The sequence below is a fragment of the Botrytis porri genome (genome assembly GCF_014898465.1).
Source record: "Botrytis porri strain MUCL 3234 chromosome Unknown BPOR_009, whole genome shotgun sequence".
NCBI lineage: Eukaryota > Fungi > Ascomycota > Leotiomycetes > Helotiales > Sclerotiniaceae > Botrytis > Botrytis porri.
The window spans coordinates 1,536,570-1,547,689 of record NW_024066083.1 but is presented as its reverse complement, the minus strand read 5'-3'; the positions used below and the strand labels follow the sequence as shown (position 1 = coordinate 1,547,689).

At 43.1% G+C, this 11,120-nt stretch overlaps 4 protein-coding genes across 4 annotated transcripts; 1 reads left to right on the top strand and 3 right to left on the bottom strand.

Annotated features, from left to right (window-relative positions):
• Positions 1–43: 43 nt before the first annotated feature.
• Positions 44–4,775, bottom strand: EAF01_007272 (uncharacterized protein; the record flags this gene model as incomplete). Its single annotated transcript, XM_038915527.1, has 12 exons — positions 44–1,442; positions 1,491–1,761; positions 1,814–2,047; positions 2,103–2,172; positions 2,457–2,578; positions 2,632–2,805; positions 2,871–3,079; positions 3,136–3,817; positions 3,878–4,106; positions 4,164–4,293; positions 4,345–4,485; positions 4,657–4,775. 12 exons carry the CDS (start codon positions 4,773–4,775, stop codon positions 44–46), a joined length of 3,780 nt encoding a protein of 1,259 aa, XP_038769165.1.
• A 2,150-nt stretch (positions 4,776–6,925) lies between these two features.
• Positions 6,926–7,335, bottom strand: EAF01_007271 (uncharacterized protein; the record flags this gene model as incomplete). Its single annotated transcript, XM_038915526.1, has 3 exons — positions 6,926–7,097; positions 7,159–7,257; positions 7,322–7,335. 3 exons carry the CDS (start codon positions 7,333–7,335, stop codon positions 6,926–6,928), a joined length of 285 nt encoding a protein of 94 aa, XP_038769164.1.
• A 382-nt stretch (positions 7,336–7,717) lies between these two features.
• EAF01_007270 (uncharacterized protein) lies at positions 7,718–9,250 on the top strand (the record flags this gene model as incomplete). Its single annotated transcript, XM_038915525.1, has 2 exons — positions 7,718–8,137; positions 8,186–9,250. 2 exons carry the CDS (start codon positions 7,718–7,720, stop codon positions 9,248–9,250), a joined length of 1,485 nt encoding a protein of 494 aa, XP_038769163.1.
• A 487-nt stretch (positions 9,251–9,737) lies between these two features.
• EAF01_007269 (uncharacterized protein) lies at positions 9,738–10,857 on the bottom strand (the record flags this gene model as incomplete). Its single annotated transcript, XM_038915524.1, has 2 exons — positions 9,738–10,349; positions 10,420–10,857. 2 exons carry the CDS (start codon positions 10,855–10,857, stop codon positions 9,738–9,740), a joined length of 1,050 nt encoding a protein of 349 aa, XP_038769162.1.
• Positions 10,858–11,120: the final 263 nt, after the last annotated feature.

Sequence of the window (11,120 nt, the reverse complement as noted above, 5' to 3'; positions counted from 1 at the left end):
CAGCCGATTGAGTGAGCCTGTCCAACCGCCCATCGATTTCCATTCAAAAGTTCCAATCTGTGATACGCTTACTAGCTTCCAGCCTAGCAGCTTTCTCACAACTCAATCTCTTTAACAACTCACCTACTTTCGGTAATTTAACCGGTTTAGTCATGAAATCATCAAACCCGCTTCTGTCTGCCTCGTCCCTTGCTTTTTGACTCCCCAAACCAGTCATAGCAACTACGTAAGCCTTGCCCCTTGGTAGTTCCTCGTACGCCTTTTCCTCAATCTCCATTTCCTTCTCTTTCTCTCTACTGTGCCCCCAAGCGATCAGGCTATCCAACCCTACACATAATTCACTCTCCCAATTCCTGATAAGTCGAGTGGCTTCGAATCCATCCATTTTTGGCATCGAGATATCCATAAAAATTACATCGAATCCATTCTTTGACGCCTTTACGGCTGCTACTGCCTCCAAACCATCACCTGCACTCACTATTGTGTCTGTTTTGCGTTTTTGAAGATAACGATGTATCAATTGTAGATTAAGTGCGTTATCATCGACGGCGAGAATATGCAGGGGTGTTTTTTCTGGGGCGACTTGGGCGACTTGGGCGACTTGGGCAATCTGGGGAGGCGGAGGCGGAGGTGAAGGATATCTTGAAGATTTGCGTTCGAGAATTCGAGGTATGGGTATTGTTTCCAGAGGAGTAGCCAGAGGTGCTTGGAGTTGAAGCTGTTCTAAGTTTTGAAGAGATTCGGCAAATTCCTCGCGAACTTTTTGATTTGCTGAAGTAAGTGCCATTTCGCTTGTCGTGTTGGGCGCTGGCTCTTGCACTGGTAAGAAGCTATATTCCTCTATTCCATTGCGGTGTCGTTCCTCCGGTGATCCAAGAGGAGTTTGTGTAGTAGCGTGCTTGTTGCGTGATTCGCAGATAGTTTGATCCAACAGAGCAAGAATTGATCGGGCAAGTCTATAGGGTCCTATTGGCTGAGAAATATTGGCAACAAAATGCTGATCATCTGGCCTATTGATGGTTGGGTAGCTCATTGCGGCATGGATTACTAATATTCTCTGACAAGGAGAGCATTCTGGAAATTTACATGTCTCATTAATGAGAAGTAGATCTTCACTCTGTGAATTTCCATCAAACTTTCGGACATCAAACCCATACCACTCGGAGCAGTATTTTTGAATACAATCCCATGCATTAATTTGTGGGGATGTGAGTGAACCACGATCAAAAGAAATTACTCTTCCTGTTGCCCTATCACGGAGTGACCTCATTGCTTTTTCGGCAGCAATTCTGACATCAGTTGTATCGACAGTATCCCCGCTCGTTACTTCATGTGAAAGGGGCTCTGATTTTTCCACGGGAATGAGAACCTCAACGTCGGTCCCTATACCTACCTCACTGCGGATGAGTATAGTTCCACCTAATTGTTTTACAATGCTCCAGCTATACTCCTTATTAGCTCATTCATGTAAAGTAGATAGAAGAACTCACACAATAGATAGACCCAAGCCAACACCAGGTGTAAAACTATTTTCTTGGGCAAATGGGTGGTAAAGTTTGCGTTCCATGTATTCAATTGACATTCCCTTGCCAGAATCTGTGATACGCAGACACATAAAGTCCCCCATAGGATATGAATTTGAAGGTGGCACGTCGATGACCGTTTTTTGTTGTCGCAGTTGCAACTGTACTTGAATATAGCCATCATCTGTATATTTTTGCGAATTGCCAAATATATTCATCAGAATACGCTGAATAGCACCTATCAAATATATTAGCAGTGTGCCACCCCTGTCAGAGTTTTCAGTACATACCAGCGTGAACTTTATAAGTCCAATCCCGCATTTCGAAATCTAAAATGATCTGCAATGGTGCTGCTGTTACATCTGACGAGAGACCAGCTTTCTTCTTTGGTGAACCATTTGAAAGTGCTAAATTGTACATGGGAGCAGCACTTCTAAAATGGTTAGCAGCAATCATACCATTGATAGTATCCTCGCATAGCAAAGCTACGTTTGTTACTTGATGAAGCTCGCTCGAGAAAGACCCTAATACATTGTTAATTCAAAGATGATCCAGCCTAACGAACAACATGAGACTCACCTTGTAAAGAGCCTTCTCTTTTCTCGAAAGAGTTGATTTTACTGTAGTCAAGAACATGGTTTATTGTATCCTGTGATATGGTGTTAGTGTAAGTTTGTGGGGATGATAAGTCAGTAGGAGGCGAGTGAATTGCATGCAAGAAATATAGTGCATAAGACGTCTAATAGGCCGGACTCGTAGATGGGATTAATATCTAAATGCTAAGAAGGAGTACAATATCCGAAATGAATTCTGTATTTTAGACGGTTTGAATCGACTGACTGGTTTCATAAATTGACAGCTTTTGGTCGTGGGACTGTACTCCGAATGATTGGAGACTTTGATAGGGCATATTATGAGATCTGTTGCACGTACCAGGAGAGTTCCACTGCAATTCTGTATCGTTGAGACAAACTCTGTTTGTGAAATATCAAGATTCGATTCTCGTAAGAAATCTGCTGAAGCTAAGATGCCATGTAATGGACTTCTAAATTCATCTTTGCTCATCATTAGCGCTTTTGACAGAAAACTTGCAATGGTCAATACTTACGAGAAATGCTACTAATAAAATCAGATTTCATCTTGTTAGAAATCAGGGCATCTAATCGACTAATCTCCATCATGACGGAGTTTGTAAATGCAGACAGGTAAGATATCTCATTATTTACGGTAAAAACAGGAACTGCTGATTGACTCCATACAAATAGACCCGAGTACCATCTCTCTGTAGTGAATTGATCAGCCGAGAATAGAAGGGGGCTATTATGACGTGATAAAAGTATGACATACCACCAGCAGAATCCCAGAGAGGAAGAAATATGATTTGCCTTGCTTTATGAAATACCTTGCCAAGCATAGTTGCTTCTGCTTCTTGCTTCATAGCATCGAAAGAGCCAGATGCTCTAGGCCTTTCGGTAGGACTAGTATCGGTTGAGGGCGCGCGTTTTCGATCGTTAACTTGTTCCAGGCTTGAGAAATAGCCATTGTCGTCAATATACCTTCATTAGGGTCAGTTGAAAGGTCCTATCGAGGTACTACGTAGTCCAAGCCTTACCAGACATTTCCCTTAGGGTAAGAATTGATCAGCGACCGAAGGGTTTTGCCATCCAAGACATGAGCTTCCGAGTCCCAAGTTGCAAGTTTTGCCGCAGACATAGATAGGATCTTTGCCACTTTATGTACATCCGTGGAAGTTCGTATGGTGCCTTGAGATAATTTCCTTCGGTATTCTTCATACTTTAGTCTTCCTTCATTTTGTGCAGGTGATCTCCTCAATTCAGCCTCCTTCACCTCTGTACCAAGATCAGTGCTTGTATCCATGTAAGCATCCATATTCCCCACTTCGGTATGATTATTAGTTGTGTCTAAAAAGACAACACCTCCAACGTTGAGTTCAAGCGATTCCCGAAGAATTTCGGCCGCATGATCTAGAGTGATTCGTATCTGATCAAGTACAGATTTAGAAGACTGGTGTGGTTGATTTGATGTGTTCGAATGACCATCCTGAGAGAGGTCTATTCTGGTATCGTCATCGAATTGACTATCAGATCCATTGGCCGTATTTGAATTTGATTCGGTCGAGGAGTGCGGGCTATCAGAGACAATGTTAGTGTAACGAGAAGTTCTTTCTATGAAGGTAGCAATTCCTTTCGACATGAGCGCAACTCGATGCCTTTCGATGGCTTCACGCTGCGTTTCCATGTACTTCATGATATTGTTCGCTTGATGATATAAAACTGGATGCTGGGTTAGTATCAACAGAGATCTTAGTAGGGTAAGCAGTCGCTCAAACCTACATTTTCTTCTCTCCAAATTCAACCCCGTGATAGGGCGATCACCGAAGACACATAAAACACCGATGTTGATACCATTTTTGGTAGTGATTGGAGCCCCCGCATACCAAACGTATGAAGCTAAAGAACCATCAACTATGGATAAATTGGCAAATCTTGGGTCTTTCTTCAAATCATCGATAATGAAACAAGGGTAAGGATCATTTTCGTCATCATTGATGGCCAAGGTATTCTAAAGTTCTCGGTCAGCATACATTCAAAACTAGGATTGTGGTGGGTTTGTCCTGACCTCACACAGTCCACCTGGTGTTGGCACTTGAAAACAACCAAACCATGAATCATTGACGATATCCTCCTCGGGTAGAGATTTATCACGCCGTGCTCCTGCAATGAAGTATTGAGTAGAGCCATCAATAATACTAGTATATGTTAGTTTTATCGGTTAGTCAATGAGCTGAAGTTCCTCATACCTGATCATGGAATGAACGCCCCCTAAACGCCATATAGCAACCTCGGCATAATTGTCGAGGGCTCCATCAGAATTAAGTCGACCATTTAGAGTATCCTCGGAAGAATGAGGATTTATATCAGCTTGATACGGATCATAAAATCTAAATGAAAGGAATGAAGTTGTTAGTCAAAATATCACGAGTGAGTGTTCGCTTTCGTGATGCACGTGAGACACGGCCGAATAAAGCCAAGATTGGCATCGGAGCAAAGAAAGCAAGAGAAAGGCAAGAAGTGGTGACACCTTTAAGCCAATAAAAAAAGACCAGACTTACTTTCTCAGTTCAAGTGCACGCTGCGAAGCGTACATGTCTTTGGTTTTCTGTGTTAATATTGAGGTTTCCTCAATAGCCCCAAGGAAATCGCCATTGGAACAAACATTCATGGATTCCATGTGGTGACGGATAAGTATTAGTGTCAAGAAGAAGATCAAAAGACTTTCTCATTCCTGAGGAAACAAACCAAATTTTACTTCAATATTAGTATTGCCAACGAAATAGGGGGAAGAAGTATATCTGGCTGAGGTAAAAACGAATTGACATCAATTGAGAGAATCAAATTGAGAAAAAACATCCAGGGTTTGACAAACAAAGCTTAAACCTTAGAAAAAGGGTTTCAGGCTTTACTTCGCAGACGGGTAGACCAGTCCAGTCTTTGGTGGCTTCCAAGGTTGCTTTTACCCTTGGACGAGGCTGACCTCGCCCTTTTGATTAATGTGGCTAACTGGATCGACGTCATTTATTGCATGGAAGAAAAGTTGATAAGGTTACTAATCTACCTACCTATCTAGATGTGGCATCTACCCGTGTATGTGACATGTGTAGGTAGGTACGAGGAAATGAGCGTATATCACGAGCGTATATCACGAGCGTATATCACGAGCGTATATAACGAGCCCCAAAGTTGTTTGGTGCCATCTACTTGGTAAAATATACCGTATTCCTGTGAAAAATTCGCACAGAGCTAGCAAGGTTTATTACTCTAAGATTGTTTTAGAACCAATTAGCTTGCTTTCCTATTCAGTAAAACGCCTCAAAATAAAAGCATTTAGTAAAATTTCAAAGCATCTAATGAATAATCTGTAACTCTAATCTACCATGAGCTTAAATTTTGAATCCTTACTAGCTCTGTACGAGTTTTTTTTCTCGAAAGAATGCGGTAGTAGGCGTAACCTTAACCAAGCAGTCTCGGCAGATTCATCAAGTCTACCTAAACAAACGTTGTGCATCACGATGAAACATTCAAATTTGGACAGATTCTTCCAAGACTATTCCATATCAGGTATTCTTGTCTCGAGTCATGTTGGGGCTGACATATCAGAAATTCAGAATGCTTTGGCTTTCAGTGATGGATTAATTAGAAAATAGCGCGGCACCGGCCTGTGAAAATGGGTAGACCTCGGTGGGATAAGGCTGAATCACATCTCCCCGAGGAAAGCACGGGGTAGCTGGGGCCGGGAAATTAGGTAGAATGATGTACGGAGTAGGTAGCTATCAACATTCTGATCCTCATGGTGGAAAACACAGCAGAGCGTTCCGAGGAGGAAGTCTCAGGATCTACTTTCACCATATCACCGACAGCGTACCGAAGAGAACTCTCCAAGTAGATTTTTCGGAACTCTACGTACGAAAGATCTCTTGGCCTCGGAGATGATGATGATGATGCTATGTATAGAGAGAATCACATACCAAAGTCAAAACATACATTCAATTGGGTTGCCAAGTTTCAAAGAAATGGTATCTCTGGTATGCAAGTCATTTCGTATATCGTGGTAATTTCTAGCATCTTTTTGTGTTCCTATATAGCGTATTGAGAGGTGATCATAAAAGACGATCGGTCGAAGATGGGCAATTGCTTCAAGCCAAAGAAATCGAGCTGGCTCACTTTGCATGTTCTTTCTCCCGAACGTTGTGCGGGTGGTAAATGGGTATATTCAGTATCAATGGGGCATGCTCTTTAAGGGATCTTGCTGCAAGCCTCAAAAGTACTGACCAGTTGTTATTCAATCAACACTTTCGATCCAGTCTCTATACACTTTCCCGCCATCCCGGACAATCTTTGTATCATCCCAACTGAATCCTTAAATTTTGACGTCGGCCTTCTCACAGTAGATATGTTCTTGTTCTTGCAACATATATACTTAACGAATGTGTTTAGCAATTTCCATCATCATTTCGCGATTAACTTCCATCCTTTCCTTTTCAGCACAACAAAATTACCCTATTTCTCGGCTTCCAACCGACGGAACACGAAATCTGGCATTGATTTGAGCCATGGAGAAGCATAATATCGACAGATTGATCATTGCACGCTTGCACAATGATTTTCGAAAATATAGGGCGCTTGTCCTCGTCGCGGCTTGCCAATACATTGCCCGTTGTATGGAAAGTGAGTCGTCAATATTTTGCCTCCTCACAGAGAAATAAAGAATTCATATCATATCCATATACATGGAGCGTGCGCAGTACATGTTGAGAATGAGGGAATCATCCTCAAGGATAAAATTTAACCCATATGTACAACGACTTTCCATCAATTCATTCTTTAGTGATGTCCGTCCCCATGACCCTCTGCATGCCCATGATGCTCGTCCGCCAAAAAGAAGTATTCGTATCCGCAATATGCTGCAAAAGCTACCGTCGCAATGCCTAATCCAGGGAAGGTGTTCGAAAATCGATTCCGCCTCGAGTATTGTCCTTGATATCTCCAAGCCTCACTAATAACAACTATCAGTATGGTGAGTCCGAAGATTTGGGGGTTTGCGCTTTCGAGCTTACCGTCGCGCCCATGGGTCGCCAGCATTTTTACCAGAAGCGGCAGCTAATGCTTTTGGGTCGAAACCAGTAAGATTTGCACGTTGTGCAGCTCTGAGAATCCTGTTCAAAAAAGTCAGCGATTGAAAGATAAAGTTTACCATTATTTATTTTCAGTAAAACTTACCTTGTGCACTGCATTGTGAGAATTACGACTTTCACCTAATGAATTACTGTCAAGTGGTAGACGGTGTATTGTATTGAATGTGGAGGTCTAGCTCGGGTATAGTTCGGGAATGATTAGGGCGTCTAACATTAAGCGCCATCCTTAGCTATAGTAATTGCTCATGCTTAATCAAAGCAGCCAGCTTGAACTTTAAGAAACATAAGACTTGGTGTTGAGACTTTTTGAATTTTAAAGCAAATAATAATTTACAAAGTGATAATTATCATATTTCCTTGTTCAGAACTGTTGTTGCTTTCAACTGCGAAAAAGAAACCCTTCTTCTCCTTGCGCAATTTGCGTCCATGAAAACCATCAACCCACCTACTATACCCAACATACATACTCGACGAAAACAAAATGCCTCCACGAATGCAAGCCTACGGGACTGCTCCGAATAGTATGGCATCTCATTATCAACAATATCCACCTCATACACAACCACACACCGCAGGACTTCCTCCGCCTGGCTCGATCGGAAACCAATTTATGAGTGCGAACTCCATGAGCAATGCATTCGCAAATGGAGCTAGTATGGGCATACCAGGAGGGTTCTCTGCACCCGGTATTCCATTGCAAGGCGGTGGATTAGCAAGTCAAGCTGCACAAATGAGCTTCGCTGCAGCACCGTTGCAACAACAAGGGCACAACGGAATGGCAGATTCAGGGACGCGGGGTATACGTGATAAGGGTAGAATACGAGATGTTTGGAAAGGGAATTTACATGAGGAGATGGCGATTCTGCGGCAACTAGTGGACAAATACCCTTATATTTCTATGGTAAGATATTCCATTGGTGATTGTTGACGCCGGAGTTAACATTGCTAGGACGCGAAATTTCCTGGAATCGTTGCTCGACCCATGGGATCATTTAATGGCAAAGGAGATTATCACTATCAATGCTTACGATGCAACGTAGATTTACTGAAACTTATACAACTTGGCATAACATTATATTCGGAGGATGGGGAATCATTGCCTGCGACTCCTCCCTCGGACTCGGGACTAGATCGGAACTCAGCAGGACGAAGAATTGGCAACGGCATGGGACAGGTACCTTGTACATGGCAGTTCAACTTTAAATTCTCTCTATCGGATGATATGTATGCAGAAAAGGGCATTGACGAAAGGAAGATTGCCGGTACGGATTTCAACAGATTAAAGGAAGAAGGCATCGATCCATTCGAGTTTGGTGCGGTATTGATTAGTTCCGGGCTTGTATGTGATGAGGAGAAACGTTGGATCTCAGGGCACGCCGGCTACGATTTTGGATATCTTACAAAGATTCTACTTCAAAGACCCTTACCGGATGACGAAAGAGAATTCGATATGCTCATGAAAAAGTTCTTTCCAAGTGTATATGATATCAAATATCTTATGCAACAAGGAACAATTATGAACAAATTGGGCCAGCTTTCTCATGTCGACGCAGTCACCGCAGAACTCCTTCAGCGCACCGAACGACATCCGAACATCGAAACCATGATCGACGTCCTCAAAGTCAAACGTGTAGGTGCTGTTCACCAAGCTGGTTCCGATTCCCTCGTCAACGGCCGGGTCTTTTTCAAACTTCGCGAACGTCTATTTGACGGCGAGATCGGAGACGAACATTTAGGTCGTGTCTTCGGTATCAATCTCCAAGAAGTCAATACAGTCACTACCCAACAAACCACCCCGCAACATTACAATCAATACCAAGAAAATACTACTCCGAATCAAAATGGCTCAGGATCGTCGTTTGCAAATGGCGCACCCAGTACTCCAAATAATGGAAATGCGAATTTAGCAACTACACCTGCGCATAATAATAATGGAGGAAATGGTTTAGGTCCGCTAACACCAAGTAATGGTGGAGGCGCATTCGGACATTTCCAATATGCAAATAAGCAGTAAGGAAGAGTTTAGTAAAACTCGAATTTCCTAGCTATTAGCAGGAAGAATTATGAAAACATACATTTCCTAGGTTCCCTTGGCATTTGAAGGGACTGAAGGACGGAGTTCATGAGGGGTAGGGCCTGGGCGCGTTATTTGGCTGAACTGAACTGTTTGTTTGAATGAACGCAACTGCATCTGCAAATCACCTGAAAGGATGGGTTGTAGGGCACTTACTTTTACCTTTGTGAATCAATATTGGTGAATTCTGGAGCGTAGGGTTTGATGAGAACGGAAATTTGTACAGTATGAAATTGACTGATACCTTGTTTGCTTTGGTACGTGGATGCATACATCGGAAGTGCTCGTGAAGTCTGCTTGTGATCTTGTGTGATATTTGCTGTAGTTTGCTTGGGTATCAATTCTTTGTTTGCTTTGTAGAACATGTATTCATGGAGCATCCCTTTACATCTTCCATAATGGTCTCTTGGTTTCAAACAACCAACCACTAATTCCTATTCCCCCTTCCCCTCCCCCTCCCCCCCCTCTTTCCATTCCTACCCATCCTACCTCCACCTCTCTTACTCCCCTCAATCCCCACCACATCTCTGTCACTTAATTTCAAGGTCGCACCCCTCATCTTCCCAACCCCAGGACCAGAATCAAAAGTCCCTCCCGTCCCACTCCTCTCTTTCCTTCTTTCCCTTCCCCCGCTAATTCCCCCTCCTCTTCCTTTCGTCTCAAGCACAATCCCATTCTCCTTCGCCTCTCTCCTTCGCTTCTCCTCTTTCTCCTCCGCCTTCCTTATTATCCCCTTTCGCATATTCATCGGCATACTCTCTTGTGTGTGTATACTAGTCTTCCCACCTAGTGCTTGTACACGCATATCCAGTGCCTTTAGTCGGTTCTTTCCTTGTAAAGTATGGACGGCATGGGAGTTAGCAGCTGAGGAAGAGGAGGAGGATGTCAAGAGGTGCGATTCATCGAGGAGTCGTTGGAGCGCGAGATCGTTTTTGAGATTGAGTGCTTCGGTTGCGCCGGGGTCGTCTGCGGAACCCGCTGGTAGTTCGCTAAGTTTGGAGAGAGAGGGGGTAGGGCGCGATTTGGGGATTTTGGAAGACTAGATAAAGTGTGTTAGATATTGGGAGATAGATAAAGGAGAGTAGAGAGAAAATGATAGATGTACATACCATGAAAGCCCTCAGTTCCCCTTTACTCATCCCCGCGATCCGGGAATCGATTTTCTTAACATGTTCGACTACTTGTACGCCGTTTTCTTCCTGCTCGTTGTCTTGGGCGGAATTATCTGACAAGCCATCCCAATCTTCGTCTTCATTTTCGGGATTCTCGATTGTTGGATTGGGTTTAGGCTTTTTGGTTATAGGGGGTAGCGGTTTGAATTGTGCTTCGAAATGACGACGGAATATTTCTTGGGGGTCGAGAACTTCGGTATCATCTTCCTCCTCATCTGCGTCGCCTTCTGAAGAGCTATCTGAAGCTTCTTCTTTTGATTGGGGTTTAGATACTGGTCTAGATATAATTGGGGTAGTTTTAGGTACTTTTGAAACTTTCGAACTGGTAGGTTCAGTCGCGGATGAGCGCTTTCGTTTTCCGAGTGAAGCAGGCATATTGAAGATTGTTCTGTCTGGGACTTGGTAATTTTCGCAAATCTGATGTTTGTAGCTTCCCCAGAATATTAATAAATGTTCTGGATAGGAAAAAATTATGGTGATGTGCCGGGATTCTGCCGAGATGATTTTGGTGGAAGACGAAACCCGATTTTAGTTATACAGGCAGAAGGTCAACAACACATCTCGGAATTAGTTGATTCTTTCTTTTCTTTCTCCTAGAATTTCGACATAGACGTTTGTCGGTCAATATCTTCAAACAT